This window comes from Lepisma saccharinum, chromosome 4 (genome assembly GCF_977018435.1).
Source record: "Lepisma saccharinum chromosome 4, izLepSacc3.1, whole genome shotgun sequence".
Classification (NCBI taxonomy): domain Eukaryota; kingdom Metazoa; phylum Arthropoda; class Insecta; order Zygentoma; family Lepismatidae; genus Lepisma; species Lepisma saccharinum.
This window is the reverse complement of record NC_139232.1, coordinates 77,071,420-77,088,831: the sequence shown is the minus strand read 5'-3', so window position 1 is coordinate 77,088,831 and position 17,412 is coordinate 77,071,420. Positions and strand designations below refer to the sequence as shown.

At 34.7% G+C, this 17,412-nt stretch overlaps 1 protein-coding gene across 5 annotated transcripts in view; it reads left to right on the top strand.

The window, feature by feature from the left end:
• subdued (anoctamin 1) overlaps positions 1-17,412 on the top strand; it is a 90,193-nt gene that overhangs the window by 41,240 nt on the left and 31,541 nt on the right. For all 5 annotated transcript variants that reach the window (XM_083120808.1, XM_083120810.1, XM_083120809.1 and 2 more), the window contains 3 exons: positions 360-528; positions 1,339-1,571; positions 4,621-4,781. In XM_083120808.1, the coding sequence (XP_082976934.1) occupies positions 360-528; positions 1,339-1,571; positions 4,621-4,781 (563 nt within the window). The remainder of the gene's footprint in view (positions 1-359; positions 529-1,338; positions 1,572-4,620; positions 4,782-17,412) is intronic.

Below are 17,412 nucleotides of genomic sequence, written 5' to 3'. Positions count from 1 at the left end.
GTGTGTTTATATTATTTTTCACAATGTTGCAATGAAAAGAAACAATTGGAAGAACCGTATTTACTGTTAAGTGTTTAAAATTTCTAAATATTTGCAGATTGTTCCTGTAACAAAAGCCATTGTAGTAATAATGATACAATAATAATAATAATGTGTGGAAATCATTTTGTTTTCATGCTGCTCTTCTTTTCTTCTGTCTGATCATGCCAACAATAATGAAGGCAGTTGGTTTTTTTGAAATCAATCGGTTAGAACAGCAAGAGTGTCAGAATGCATTTACTGCCACCACATGATGAATGATGATGATGTGTTTCCATCAACAATTTGTTATCATCAGTTTCGTACAACTTTCTTTTCAGGTTTGATGTTGGAGCTCATGACTTCTTTACCCCAGCTATTCGTTCTAGAATAGTTGACTTTATATTAGATAGGAAGCACTTCTTAGAAAATTCAGACGATGCCTTTGCCTTTGGCATAGAAAGGCTGATTCAGGAACAAGCTTATAGTGCTGCGTATCCTCTTCATGATGTAAGTAAATTCATTGTTGTTCCTTACTCATATATGTTTGGAACATGTTATTACTGATATATTGCTCTTGCAACAAAATTGCAATAAAATTAACTAAATCATAACAAAAATTCAGTAAACAGATAAATTAAAGAAAGTTAAGGAATGATTTTTTTTCATGTGCATAGTGTGGAAAACCCAAGTTTGGCCATTTCAAATTTTATCTGAGAAGGAAACACACCTAGGTTGAATTGTTTTGAAAAAACTTGGGCAAAATAACCAAATTCCATGTGCATCCAGAAAAGGTTGTTGCATCAGAATAAGAAACTACATGTTCAGGAATTTACAATACCAGCGAACATTAATTACGCAGCATTTTAATAGTTTTTGATATAATCATATCTATGTGTCAGTTTATTGAAAAAATTGTCAATAATTTTACCGATCTGGTATTTACATAAATAGTCTGTAATTGAGTGCAAGATTGTGACAATTTGTACCTTTATGTACACTAAAACAGTAACAATTCATTTATCATGGCTTTGTAAAGTGAATCCATTTTATATTTGATCACTAGAATATAATTTATCAGTATTGTAAACTTCATATCAGTACTTTATAATTATATTGTTTCTAATTGTATCAGACCATTCCTCATATAAAAACAATAACAAAGTGGCCAAATTAGGCATTTGTTTATAGGCTATTTATAGAAATATTGGCCTGTACTAATAGATTACCAATTAATCTGTCCCATCCCTAAATTAAATCATACTAAATGTTCATAGTTGCAATACAGCTGGTATGATAGAGTATTGTAACTGATTACAGGGTGACATTAAGTCTCCAGGAAGCATGAGGCACACCCTGTACCACGAGTGGGCTTCGGTCAGCAAGAGCTTCAGGCATCAGCCACTGGACTACGTGAAGGAGTATTTTGGAGTGAAAATAGGTCTTTATTTTGCATGGTTGGGTTTCTACACCCATATGCTGGTGCCAGCCTCCATCGTTGGAGTGATTTGTTTCATCTATGGATGCATTACTCTATACGACAATGAACCGAGGTAAGTTATTAGCAGAACTAGGAATTTTAGGTGCTGCACCTTTAATTTTTTTGTGTGAAAATGGGTAAAAAAGTTACTCATCCCCAAAATAAGCAGGTATTGAACTCTACTCATGGTGTTTCGGTTGCACCTTTTTGCACCTTTTTCACAATCTCAGAATCTTTTCCACCTTTTTCACAATCTCAGAACCTTTTGCACCTTTTCGCCCTTTTTGCATCTTTATCATTTTTTTTAAATACAACTCGCGCGTTGTTTAACCCCATCCACATTCGAGGCACGGCTTCTTGGCACGTGACTCTTGTATACCGCACAACAATGAATCGGCTTTCTTCAGTTCTTGGACGTTAATGTAGTAAGCGCGGACTTTAAACAGTGCCAACAATGACACGTTACAATTGCTAGAAGTTGTGCTCCTTTTGTCCTATGCTGTATTGTTTACGAATTGTTGTAGGAAAGCTGTTTTGTTTTAGTTTCCTTCTCCCGTCTCAGCGAGCAAGGTTTATGATCGACTGATCGATGCATCGGATTTGCTTGTTCACCATGCCAAAACATAAAGTAAATATTGGGAAACTGCAGGACATTGTTAAACAGTTTAGCGTTGACGGCGTTCAGAGTGATGGATCTGTTCTGAGGTGTGATGTGTGTGATATTTCTATTGCTGTTGATGGCAAACCACAACACACTCGGGTTGTGCAGCATCTACAAAGTGGGAAGCACGTCAGGAATAAGGAACTACTAGATGGTAAAGGTGGGAAGCGACAGCAATTCATTGGTGAGGCGCTTGCATCTTCGAGTTCCAGAAATACAAATGAATTTTTCAGTGAGACAGCAAGGACACATTTGTAGTGTGGTATACCTCTTTCGAAACTTAACAATCCCTTCATGAAATCATATTTGCAAAAATATACTGGGAAGTATATCTCCAGATGCCAGCACCTTAAGGAAATCTTACCTTCAACCTCTTTATGAAGCTAAAATCTCGCAGATCAGGCAAGTAGTAGCTGACCATCCAGTCTATTTCATACTAGATAAAACCTCAGATAGGCAAAACAGGTACGTTTTGAACATTTTAGTAGCACCTCTCAATGGACATCACGTGAAACCCATGCTTTTAAAAACTTATTTTCTCGGCAAAACAGATAATGCAAGTGTAATGCAAAGGTTCAATGATACATGTTTTGTATTGTGGCCGGAGGGCGTAAAATATGATAGAGTGTGGTTAGTTACATGTTAGCTGCATTTTCTAATTCTTACAGACCAAGAAGCATCTTACATGTTAGCAGCATTTTCTAATGTGAAGAATATGTATCCTAACTTAAAACATCTGACCTGCATTGTTCATGCTTTGCATCGAGTTTGTGAAGCTCTTAAAGATGAATATACATATGTGAACGAATTTGTTTCTAGCATTAAGAAAATACTGAAAAAGGCTCCTTCTAGAATACAGAAGTACGTAGAAATTACGAAACTTCCACTACCACCCTCTCCCATCCTCACTAGATGGGGTACATGATTAAAAGCTGCAGTGTTTATTTGCAATAATTTCCATACAATTCAAAATTTTTAGATGCTTTGCCTAGTGATTCCTCAGCTGTAGAAAAAGCCAAAAAAAAAAAAAAACCTTGCGCTTAAACAGGAATTGCAAGATGAACTCTATATTGTACATGGATTCTCTTTCCTTAATACTGCAATCACAAAACTGGAGGAGCAGTGTCCTGAAAAGGAAGCACAGTGGGCTGTTTGATGGATGTACAACGAGAGCTGCAAGGGGTCGGGAAAGAGAAGTTAGAACAAAGTTTAGGCAAAAACCCTGATGTTCAAGAAGTGGCAAACAACAAGGATGTGGATTACCGGTTGGAAACAAAATACGCACCACTTGTGTCTGTTAATGTTGAACGTTCTTTTTCAACTTACAAGTATCTGCTTAGTGACCGCAGGTGTAGTCTCACTCAGAAAAACATAGAAATTTTGAATGTAATCTATTTTAACACTTTTCTAGATGACTAATTCTAAGCAAGTAAGAAGAAGAATGTTTTCCTTTATGTCGCTTTCTAATGTATCAGAGAATTTTCTTTGCTTAGTTATATTAAACGATTTAAAACCAGAGAATGCTCTGTGTTTATCCAGACAAGTTGAATAATATATGTATGCACTGCTCACAATAAATTTTACATCTGAAAATTAGCATGTATTTTAGCACCTTTTTTGTACAAAAATTGGCACCTTTTTTGCACCTTTATTGGCAAATTTTTGCACCTAAAATTCCTAGCTCTGGTTATTAGTTATTAATTCTCTGTGCAAGTGAGTGTGTTAGTCATGTTCTAGTGTGAAGATGTTTTCCAGGGCCAGATTTTCCTGAACATAAAATGGATGTAATCCAAATTTGACTTGAACTTTTGAGTTTTTTTGCAGCAAAAAAACAAAAAAACTAAAACATCTTTTGGTATTTATTCTTGGAGAATTATAGGGAAGGATGTTGGTGCATTTGATTTATATCCTGTTTCATATTTTTTCACTAAAGAAGGAATTTGTAAGTTTTGTTCAGATGTATTTTGTGTAGATTGGTTACACAGTTTGCTCGTATTGTAGTAAAAGATTGTCATTTCCCTACAGAATATGTAACTAGTAGTGGTAACTGAATTTATGATCTACTGTTGCATGCATACAGGATAGAAACTAGTGTTTGTTGAGGGCTTGTAACAATGAAATGAGTTCTTCAGAAGCAAAATGTTACCAATAAAAGTTGTTCATCTTTATGTCCTGTACATACTTTTGTCAGTGCTCTACATACCCTGCATGTATGTCTTAACTTTGTTGCATTAGATTTTAAGTGCTTCTGTTGAAGCATATGAATCAAAATTCTTGCTGAAGTTTCCATGGCATGTAATTTTAAAGCTGGAAACAAGAAGCTAAAACTGGCTGCAGAATATGAAAGAATATTTTGTTCTTTCCAGCTCGAAAATTATAGACCATGGAAACCACAACAATAATTTTGAATCACCTTATATATAACATGTTAAAATGCAATCTTTCCTTTTTTCCTTTTCAGTGAAGATATTTGCAATGAAAAAGTAAATGTTGTAATGTGTCCATTGTGTGATCATTTCTGCAACTACTGGAACCTTCAAGAAACTTGCCTTCATTCCCGAGTCACTTATCTTTTTGATAATTTTACAACAGTGATTTTCGCCATTTTTATGTCTTTTTGGGGTAAGTACTAAGCATCATAAAGTTTTAACTGTTTGAGTAATCAAAACTATACTAGCACAGGGTTCATACTGACCTGGGAAATCTGCAAAAGACAAGGAAATCAATGTATGAATCAGAAAGTGAGGGAATTTTGAGAATACATCCAAAAACCAGAAAAACTCTGGGAAAGTAAAGTGTACTTGCCAGATTTGATAGTTATTTTCTGGAACCAACTTTTTGATGTGGATATTCTATATAACAATGTTTTTTTTTTATAATTTTTATTTTGTTTATTTATTTTGAACAAAGTTGAGTAGACAAGGTGGCTACTCACCAGGAATTCCTTGAATTTTGGGAATCCTGCGTGAATTATTGGCTTCGGGAATTATATATGACTTCTGTGTGGATTTTTCTCCGTGGACGTGAAAAATTGAAACTTTTATTAATCTATCTATCGTATCAATCCCTAAGATTATATGTTTATTTTATTTAAGTCTCTCTGAACGCTTCACGTTGACCAGGGCATTCACTTGTTTTTCTCAGTTGTCTCAACCTCTTGAGGCATGTTTACAATGCATTGTGTTGTGCCATGCAAACCTCCTGAGCATTCAGGAAACAGGTAATAATTCTGGTTATAGAGCCAGCGGTTTGCATGGTGGCAATTAAAAACACGATTCGGCATAGAGGAAGAGCTCGATGGCCTAGTAATATAGAGGTGAGACAAGCTGAGGGGGGACTGACTTTTGGGATTGAGTTGAGAGAGAAGAGGTGGTCAGGAAGGCAGTAGGTGAGAAGTGGAACAATGCCTTGGTCGGCATAGTGGACAAGCTAACAGAGGACTTCGCATATTTTATTCAGCTAAAGACTTCAGATAGACAGGTAATTATCCTAACACCCAGCCATGATTCAGGTTCAACGGTTCACAAAACCCAACGAGTGACCATTGTCTTTTCTGTAGTTTAGTTCCTTAGTGTGATTTTGTACCTTTCGCATTGCCAAGCGTTAACTCGTCATGCCAATGACGAGTGGTCTCATCAGAGGATGAATGATGAGTAATCTACATCACCCATTAATTAATTGGTTTACAGTTTAGGTATTCATAAGATCCCACGAACTTTAAGGTTCGTTACGTGGTGGATTTGCTGGGGCTTCTCATGCATTTTTTCGGAAATGCGATGAGAAAATAGCTCATTACGTAGTGGAATTGCAGTTAATTGTTAACCAGTTAAAATTCAACCCCACCCCAAATTTCGTTACGTGGTGAAGATTTGGGCTTCCCATCCATTTCCTCAGAAATGCGATGAGAAAATAGAATGTTATCTAGTAGAGGTTTCAACAATCAGTTTTAAATTTAAACCCACCCCAAAAATTTTGATAACTTGTTTAGTTTAGTATGTCCTTGCCATATTTCATTTTGAAAATACATAGGGCTTAAAGGTTTGTTTTTTTTTAACATTAAGGGGGGAAGAATTTATATGCCATGATGGATGTTTAGTTTAACATGAGGATGAATGCGATGAAATTTATCGACCTCAAGTCTGGGTCGGTAATCAGCGAAATGTAAAATGCAGAGGAACCTGCGCCCTAGCTCCGTCGCGGTTACCCGCATCGGGCTGGCACTTTGGTATCAGGAGCGTCCGGCATTCCACGTGGCGGAAGGTTCGATGTCGGGTTTCAGGCAGCCACATTTTGCCAAAAATGCAGTCTGCCAGGGACGTCTGTGGATGTTTCCCTATCAATCCGCTCTTGGTAGCACCATGGCTACGACAGAATTCCCACCTGGGAAATTTTTACCATTCCCAGAATTTTAGAGAGGAATAAGACATTTAGATTTGAGGATTTCTTGCGTTGACAGTGATTTTAGAACATAAGAGGTAGAAAATATTTTTTTATATGATCTTGGATACAAAAATTATCACAACGTTGGTTATGAGGATGCAGTAAGCTACAGTAAACAGTAAACGATTTTACCCTTAACATTTTAATTAATTAACAAAGTGGATTTTAAAGTTATATCATGAATGAGGAAAATAAATTAGAGTTTATTGACTCTGACTCAGTGGCACTATGGTGCATTTTAACGAGTCATGGCACAGAGTATGCTTGTTCGAGTCAATATTTTGTTTTTGTTATTATTATTAATTGAATTTCCTTAAAAGTTTGATTTAAATTTGGTTTAAAACTGACCGTAACTTGTAAATGATTTAGAATGCTTGAACTATAAGTGCTAATACTATTGCAACGAGGATATTACATTTTTATATATATATAGTTTTGGGAACGAATAAGGCCCCGAGGACCACTCATTTATATTCTTAGTGACTGAAGTCTCCTAGCACCTCATGAAGGGAGCTTAGATTAAGGAAATAGTCAAGTTTATACGAGATAGTCACTTGCCTTATGTTACCTTAACTTACGAACACAGTGCCTGAAAATTTTAATCCATGTTAATATTTAAAGAGACGAAACGCTAATTATATTCCTCGACACGCAGTACAATGTTCGTACCGTGATTTAGGATATAAGCCGCCCGATTAATTAAAAGTTCTAGTTGAGAAGTAATAGATGTATGAATAGGCTGCAGTGACGAGAGATGTCCGTACACAGGTAAGCAGCAGTCACGAGAATGAGTCCGTACACATATATACATATACTTATATGCTTTAAGCAAAGTTAGGCACAGCCAACTTATTTTGAATAACTAGAAGAGAATTATGAGAGCATTACACGGTGTGGACGTTTCTCACATATTAATGAGATTTTTTGTTAGTATACATTTTTTTTTTCCTGTCCGAAATATTGTTTTGTTTGACAGTAGAATATTTATCCTTAGCACGTTATAGCTTCGAATGTTAAAAACTTTAAAATGTAGTTTGTTTTAAATTTTAAAATATAAATATTGCAATTTTGCTCCAAGGTACGGCATTTATTAAAGTGAAACAGGTCTAATATTTTAAATCCACTCGCGTGACATAATAATAATTTATAATAACAATGGCACTAATAATATTAAAGGTTAAAAGCAGACTTATTGAGTACTAATGTGCCTTAGGCACAAAAGTTTTTTTTGCAGTAGTTAAAAATACTAGCTCAGCGAGTACATCACTAGAATTTTATAGTTACTCTTCAGAAGAAGGTATATAATTATATTAGCAAAGTTTATTTTAAGTGCCAGTTATGAGAATATTTATATTATATGAATATGTAGACGTCGACGTCAAGATTTTATTGCGCCCCAATAACAAGTATTTTCCTTCGGATTTGGATCTAGACCAAAATCCTGGAAATCCATTCTACCATCGCAGAATGATAATGATTAAACCACAAGGGTTTTAGTTGCTAACTTTGCCACAATAATATGCTAAGCATATTTTAGAATGAGTTGAGAGAATTAAAGATTCTTCAAGTTTTAGTGGGGCCTCCTGATGGCGCAGTGGTAGCGTCGTCGCCTTGTAATCAAGGGGTTCCGGGTTCGATACCCGGTGGAGGTACATAGTGGTTCGGATTCCACTTTAAACTGTAGGTCCAGTCCCGATTAGCCTTACTGTGCATAAAGTGGACTTAAAACACTACATCAATCAATCAATCAATCAAGTTTTAGTGATGTTAGTATTTTAATACATTTAAAGATCACATAAATAATAATTATTATTTTATTTCAGGTAGTCAGGAGTAAATCAGTCTCAATTTTTCCATTACCTTGTACCTCAGTATGGTTCGATTGATTTTAAGTATTTAAAAATAAAGATAACACCTGAAATTAAATAAGATAAGTTTGCAGTAAAATTTAAAATAAGATAAGTTAAACAGTGCTAATAAATTTAGAGAATAAATAAATTATATCAAATAAATAAATTACGCAGATAAAGTGAGCCTAGAGTCAGAAATAATTAAGTCCAGTTAAAATATCTACTAATTTAAACTAGGCAGGCTTAAAGTACGTATTAGTTTTGAAGAACTGTTTGTTTTGATTGCCTAAGCAACATGAAAATCATTGCGATTTTAGTTATTTTAAACGGATTTCTTCCATACGTAAAAGCTTCAAATTTTATTTATTTGTTGAACAAGTCCTTTGACTATCCTTATATTATAATTACAAGTTTATTATTAACAACATTTATTATTAGTATTTTTATAATTTTCATAATTTGTTACTGTCAATGTCAACGCAAGAAATCTATTACTTATGACCATGATTGTACCAACGAATTACCATTAAGCAAACTTAATGATTTACCGTCCATTGACCAGATTTACGACGATGTTGCATCAATGGTTGAAGTGGTACCATTGAAAACAATACACCCGCCAATCCCGCCTCCACTGCCCCAAACTGTTATTATTCAACCTAGTGTACAACAAGAAGTTCCAGATTTATCCAGAAATATATTAGTCACCAAAGATGATATTTTAGATTTGCCGAAGAATATTGTATCTGTTAAAGATAGAATTGAGGAGTTTGCCGTAAGCAAGGGTCCAAGTTTTGTTCAAAACAGTCGCAAAATTGAAAGTGAATTGACTATTTCACCCTGTGTCCAGCCAGTTGTAAAAGTTAAAGATTTATTTGTGAATCAGTCAACAGCAAAAGTCGAGAAAGTTCCAAATGTCTCTTTAAAAGCAGAAAGTAAGCCAAATTCTCAGGTTTCCGAACCTGTTGTATCTTTCACTGATCATATTTTTTTACGACTATACCTTTGCCTAGAATTTTATTATTCCTTGTTATTGTATCATCACGGAAGTGGTCGAGTTTAATAATCACGCTGCCGCAAGCGCCACAAAGTTTTCTCTCTCTCCATCTCGCCTATGACGTTATTTCAAAAGTACTTGACTTCATTTCGAATTCTCGCAGCTCTTACTAAACCTTGTTCGTAGTAATTTAAAGTTTTGTAAACATTCACGCGTCACTCAGCACGTCAGCGAATCATCGCCCTTTATTTTCCTCCACCGTCCGTTGCACGGTTAACGCCCAAACATCGTTGCCCGTTGAGATTCTTTCGTGAGGTATTCGTACGGAACCCGAACTTACCCGAAGTTGCCGAGCACGGCAAAGAGTCTGCACGAGCCCTTGCTGTAGCGGTAGAGAAATTTTCAGTTACGTACAGCGACCACAAAATGCAACTTTGCACTACTTAGAATACCTGATGTCAGCAAATTCTTTCCTCTGCGTGGACGCCTTCCAGAGCACGCTCGTAGCTCAGAAAGTCTTAGCATAGACTTTACATATTTTCTCGAACCAGTGGCGTTCGCTCATTAAAATTTTCAGGGTACCATTTTAGTTATGCATATAGCCATTAGAAATTGATTTTCACGACAGAATTTCATGTAAACAATGTTAGGGATATTTTTTGTTACATAGATAAATTTTGCCATAAAACGTCGCATTTATGTACTTCAGACTATCACGACCAATAATTTTACAAAGGAACAACAAGACGATTTTTTTTTTGTTTTTCTCGCAAAATTTTCCCGTTTTTTTTTAGAGATATTTATAGTAAGTAAATTTTTTGGGAAATTGATGCATTTTTCATTAGAATCAGGATACAGATAAACGAAATTTTGATACAATCGGAAATTTTACAAAAGGGCAATTTTAGCACTTTATGCACATAGAGTAATCAAAATTGTTAGCAACATGCCCAGGCAAACCTCGGTGATTGGCACAGGCATGTGCAGCAAAAGTCGCCACGGCACCGTTAGCCTTTCCAAATTTAAACAGTGTGGTTTACCACAAATGTTATAATTTGAGAATTTATTATTATTATTAATATTTATTATTAGGAAATTTAGCTCACCCAATTTGCACCTTATTTGACAATGCAGCAATGAATTCATTACTTCTTACTGATTAACTTAGTGTTAATTTTAGTACAGTAGGTAATAATTAGTAATTCGTATTTATATTTTAATATATTGCATAACTATCCTTGATCTATTTTTTTTGGACAAACCTAAGGGATTGACGCACCGAGTTGTTAAATTTCTTTTGTTTAAAGACATTTGGAATTGAGACAGTTTTTTTTATTATCTTTATTGTGTTTAAAATTTGAATTTCACTCTTAATTCCCTGATGCTATATTTGTTACCACCTGGAGTTTTAACGAAAGTCAGAAGTGGCATTTACTGAACTTTTGTTTTACATTGCATATTAATGAACCACGGCAAATTGCACCGGCCTATCATTTATTAGGAGGCCATTAAAGGCTTGCCAAAGCAACCTCTTAGGACACTAATAGCTTGCTTTGCGCAACACAAATTTTATATATTTATTTTAAGGATTCACAATATAATAATTTTTTAAAAATTTAAACAGAATTCAGAACATGCTTGCAACACTTACTTTTGTTTATTAATTCTACATTTTGTACTTTTGAAGTGAAGTCTATTACTGACAATAAATTATTTCAGTTTATCAGAACACGTAGTGGTATTTTAATATCAGGCTCAGGTCAATTCATTGTCATTCAGAATTTGAATAATAATTTGAACACCCACAGATCTATTCAGATTAACGAGGGACAATCTATATTTGTTAACTATCAGGATTTTTCTCAGATTATTCTGGATCAACAAATTTTACATACAAGAATTTTAGCTTTTGAACAGGTAAAAATGAAGGAAATTGAATTATTACTTAATATTCCCAAGAATTTACCGGATTTCACTATTCCTCAATGGACTCCGCTTGAACTTGCCTTAAAGCAACTTAATCAATCTATTAGTAAGGGCATTTCATTTCAGGAATTAGTTTTAAACCCTTTGCCCATGTCTATATTAGTATTTATTATTTGGAATTTATTACTAACATCAGTATTAGGGTATTATTTTTATAAGCACCATCAGCTTGCGAGACAAGTTCATTTTAGAGCAGCACAGTAATAATTAATAATTTAAGGCAACACATCAATCATGGACATTAATATTTTAATTACGGTTGTATATTTTATTTAAATTTTCCTTATTTATTTTCAAAAAGTTATGGCAGTTATTTAATCAATTTATTTTAATTTTATTTTATTTTGATGAGGCAATTTAATTTAATTTAATTTTAAGAAAAGGCAATGGATAAGTTTGGTTTTGTGCGTTTACTAGAATTATATATATCTATCTCACGCAGTTTCCTTTCATTTTATAATTTTCCCTTGTTTAACCTAACCTGTCTATACGGAACGACGTGGACAAGCAATGCCTACACCAATTATGGGCATTTTTTTTATGAAGGACGTCCGCATGCAGTCAATTACTACACAGAAAGACTCATCAGCCTACTACAAGGAAGCATGCAGACATTTTCTACTACAAGAGGACTACATTTTTCCCGGAAAGCCTGTATTCCATAGGAATTTTCCAGTTTAGTGTTACAGACTATCAACGACACCTAGTAAGGGAACCAGATAAAATTTCCCTCCACACTGTTTCCAGTTGGGACAATTTTCCCCATCTCCCAAGTTTTACGGGTAATTTACCACACCCTTTACATTGCCCAAATTAAGTCAAGACGAAAAGCAATACAAAGAAGAGGAAAAGTAGAGAGAACATATATTCTACAAGCAGCAGTTTCGGTCACAACAATAAGTACAGAATTGTTGTTCAAATTGTGCTACAGTGTTTTCCCACACATACACATGCAAGCTTATGTCATGTGTATTCATGTGAATATTTATCGTGCATTATGGAAAACAATACTTTTCCATAGCCCTTCTACACATCTTCAGTTTCACACCATGCATGCTAGCCAGTTTTTACATGCATTATAGTTTACATTACATTAAAAGGAGACGACAAGCGCCAGTTGTGTCAAATTATCCAACGATAGCAATTAGTGTGTTAATTTTTTTTAAGAAGAAATTTTTGCAACGAATAACAAAACAATACATGCAAGCAATAACAAACATAATTACTTTCGAACATTTCAAGAAGTATGCTTTAGTGCCAATGTTTTGTGCAAATGTTTTTTTTTTTTCCAAGCAGTTAATTTTGTTTCACCAACATGGACATTTTCTGATTTTTACAATCAGAGCAGACAGTTGGTGGATACTTGTAAGATTTTTTGTGTGCAGTTACACACCGGTATGTACAAGGCTATATTAATACAAAGCTATATATACATTATAATGTACATTATAACATAGGAAAGGAAACCAAAATGTTATTTTAGGTTTTTGCCTGCAGCAGTTTTCTGTGTAATTCATTGTGTGCATCCAATATTTTATAATCAAACATCGGAATACGCAAGATAGCCAGTGAAAAGTTCATATATTTGAAGAAGTTTAGTTGGCTTACAAAGAAGGGAAGATTTGTTATAAACAGTGCATATCAATATTTTCCTTTCACGTTGTTATGAGTGAAGTGGCTATACAGTTAGCAAAACATATTACATCTTGGGGTACCTTGGTTTTTTACATGCAAAACAATAAGATGTGTATAGAGTGAGAATGATACATCGAATACTTGTGTTTACCTGCTTATTTATGATTTCACGCACATATGGGACAATGTACGTTTTGTGTATTTACTTACAAACCTTTTTCGTTATCTGAAGGGTCAACGTAGGGCTCCCATATACAAAAACATTATGAACTACGTTGCGAAGACGCTCCAGCCATTTGCCTCGCCTGGCATTGGATCACAGACTAACGACCACTCATGACTCGTAGAAAACGAGCAATTCTACATTAAAAACAACTTTCGCACGTACAATTGCGTTACATCGCGAGTAATATCACTTAATGTCATAAAATTTTGTCATTACTAGTCATATAATCATACATAATATTGTTTTTAATTTATATCGACGTGCGTATTTGTTACTATCAATTGTAATGTTTTAGGGAATAGAATTTTTTTTTAGGGAATCAAAGGAAGGCTATGTTTTGTTGTTTTTATATTTTGTCTGTTTGTTTTTCTAAGAAAATACATGGAATTGGCGAACCTGGGTCATGTCAAGCTTTGCGCTTTGACTTTTAAATTTTCAACATGGAAAATTTTTTCCCTCGCGGCAGAACGTATCAATCCCTAAGATTATATGTTTATTTTATTTAAGTCTCTCTGAACGCTTCACGTTGACCAGGTCATTCACTTGTTTTTCTCAGTTGTCTCAACCTCTTGAGGCATGTTTACAATGCATTGTGTTGTGCCATGCAAACCTCCTGAGCATTCAGGAAACAGGTAATAATTCTGGTTATAGAGTCAGCGATTTGTATGGTGGCAATTAAAAACACGATTCGGCATAGAGGAAGAGCTCGATGGCCTAGTAATATAGAGGTGAGACAAGCTGAGGGGGGACTGACTTTTGGGATTGAGTTGAGAGAGAAGAGGTGGTCAGGAAGGCAGTAGGTGAGAAGTGGAACAATGCCTTGGTCGGCATAGTGGACAAGCTAACAGAGGACTTCGCATATTTTATTCAGCTAAAGACTTCAGATAGACAGGTAATTATCCTAACACCCAGCCATGATTCAGGTTCAACGGTTCACAAAACCCAACGAGTGACCATTGTCTTTTCTGTAGTTTAGTTCCTTAGTGTGATTTTGTACCTTTCGCATTGCCAAGCGTTAACTCGTCATGCCAATGACGAGTGGTCTCATCAGAGGATGAATGATGAGTAATCTACATCACCCATTGATTAATTGGTTTACAGTTTAGGTATTCATAAGATCCCACGAACTTTAAGGTTCGTTACGTGGTGGATTTGCTGGGGCTTCTCATGCATTTTTTTGGAAATGCGATGAGAAAATAGCTCATTACGTAGTGGAATTGCAGTTAATTGTTAACCAGTTAAAATTCAACCCCACCCCAAATTTCGTTACGTGGTGAAGATTTGGGCTTCCCATCCATTTCCTCAGAAATGCGATGAGAAAATAGAATGTTATCTAGTAGAGGTTTCAACAATCAGTTTTAAATTTAAACCCACCCCAAAAATTTTGATAACTTGTTTAGTTTAGTATGTCCTTGCCATATTTCATTTTGAAAATACATAGGGCTTAAAGGTTTTTTTTTTTTTAACATTAAGGGGGGAAGAATTTATATGCCATGATGGATGTTTAGTTTAACATGAGGATGAATGCGATGAAATTTATCGACCTCAAGTCTGGGTCGGTAATCAGCGAAATGTAAAATGCAGAGGAACCTGCGCCCTAGCTCCGTCGCGGTTACCCGCATCGGGCTGGCACTTTGGTATCAGGAGCGTCCGGCATTCCACGTGGCGGAAGGTTCGATGTCGGGTTTCAGGCAGCCACATTTTGCCAAAAATGCAGTCTGCCAGGGACGTCTGTGGATGTTTCCCTATCAATCCGCTCTTGGTAGCACCATGGCTACGACAGAATTCCCACCTGGGAAATTTTTACCATTCCCAGAATTTTAGAGAGGAATAAGACATTTAGATTTGAGGATTTCTTGCGTTGACAGTGATTTTAGAACATAAGAGGTAGAAAATATTTTTTTATATGATCTTGGATACAAAAATTATCACAACGTTGGTTATGAGGATGCAGTAAGCTACAGTAAACAGTAAACGATTTTACCCTTAACATTTTAATTAATTAACAAAGTGGATTTTAAAGTTATATCATGAATGAGGAAAATAAATTAGAGTTTATTGACTCTGACTCAGTGGCACTATGGTGCATTTTAACGAGTCATGGCACAGAGTATGCTTGTTCGAGTCAATATTTTGTTTTTGTTATTATTATTAATTGAATTTCCTTAAAAGTTTGATTTAAATTTGGTTTAAAACTGACCGTAACTTGTAAATGATTTAGAATGCTTGAACTATAAGTGCTAATACTATTGCAACGAGGATATTACATTTTTATATATATATAGTTTTGGGAACGAATAAGGCCCCGAGGACCACTCATTTATATTCTTAGTGACTGAAGTCTCCTAGCACCTCATGAAGGGAGCTTAGATTAAGGAAATAGTCAAGTTTATACGAGATAGTCACTTGCCTTATGTTACCTTAACTTACGAACACAGTGCCTGAAAATTTTAATCCATGTTAATATTTAAAGAGACGAAACGCTAATTATATTCCTCGACACGCAGTACAATGTTCGTACCGTGATTTAGGATATAAGCCGCCCGATTAATTAAAAGTTCTAGTTGAGAAGTAATAGATGTATGAATAGGCTGCAGTGACGAGAGATGTCCGTACACAGGTAAGCAGCAGTCACGAGAATGAGTCCGTACACATATATACATATACTTATATGCTTTAAGCAAAGTTAGGCACAGCCAACTTATTTTGAATAACTAGAAGAGAATTATGAGAGCATTACACGGTGTGGACGTTTCTCACATATTAATGAGATTTTTTGTTAGTATACATTTTTTTTTTCCTGTCCGAAATATTGTTTTGTTTGACAGTAGAATATTTATCCTTAGCACGTTATAGCTTCGAATGTTAAAAACTTTAAAATGTAGTTTGTTTTAAATTTTAAAATATAAATATTGCAATTTTGCTCCAAGGTACAGCATTTATTAAAGTGAAACAGGTCTAATATTTTAAATCCACTCGCGTGACATAATAATAATTTATAATAACAATGGCACTAATAATATTAAAGGTTAAAAGCAGACTTATTGAGTACTAATGTGCCTTAGGCACAAAAGTTTTTTTTGCAGTAGTTAAAAATACTAGCTCAGCGAGTACATCACTAGAATTTTATAGTTACTCTTCAGAAGAAGGTATATAATTATATTAGCAAAGTTTATTTTAAGTGCCAGTTATGAGAATATTTATATTATATGAATATGTAGACGTCGACGTCAAGATTTTATTGCGCCCCAATAACAAGTATTTTCCTTCGGATTTGGATCTAGACCAAAATCCTGGAAATCCATTCTACCATCGCAGAATGATAATGATTAAACCACAAGGGTTTTAGTTGCTAACTTTGCCACAATAATATGCTAAGCATATTTTAGAATGAGTTGAGAGAATTAAAGATTCTTCAAGTTTTAGTGGGGCCTCCTGATGGCGCAGTGGTAGCGTCGTCGCCTTGTAATCAAGGGGTTCCGGGTTCGATACCCGGTGGAGGTACATAGTGGTTCGGATTCCACTTTAAACTGTAGGTCCAGTCCCGATTAGCCTTACTGTGCATAAAGTGGACTTAAAACACTACATCAATCAATCAATCAATCAAGTTTTAGTGATGTTAGTATTTTAATGCATTTAAAGATCACATAAATAATAATTATTATTTTATTTCAGGTAGTCAGGAGTAAATCAGTCTCAATTTTTCCATTACCTTGTACCTCAGTATGGTTCGATTGATTTTAAGTATTTAAAAATAAAGATAACACCTGAAATTAAATAAGATAAGTTTGCAGTAAAATTTAAAATAAGATAAGTTAAACAGTGCTAATAAATTTAGAGAATAAATAAATTATATCAAATAAATAAATTACGCAGATAAAGTGAGCCTAGAGTCAGAAATAATTAAGTCCAGTTAAAATATCTACTAATTTAAACTAGGCAGGCTTAAAGTACGTATTAGTTTTGAAGAACTGTTTGTTTTGATTGCCTAAGCAACATGAAAATCATTGCGATTTTAGTTATTTTAAACGGATTTCTTCCATACGTAAAAGCTTCAAATTTTATTTATTTGTTGAACAAGTCCTTTGACTATCCTTATATTATAATTACAAGTTTATT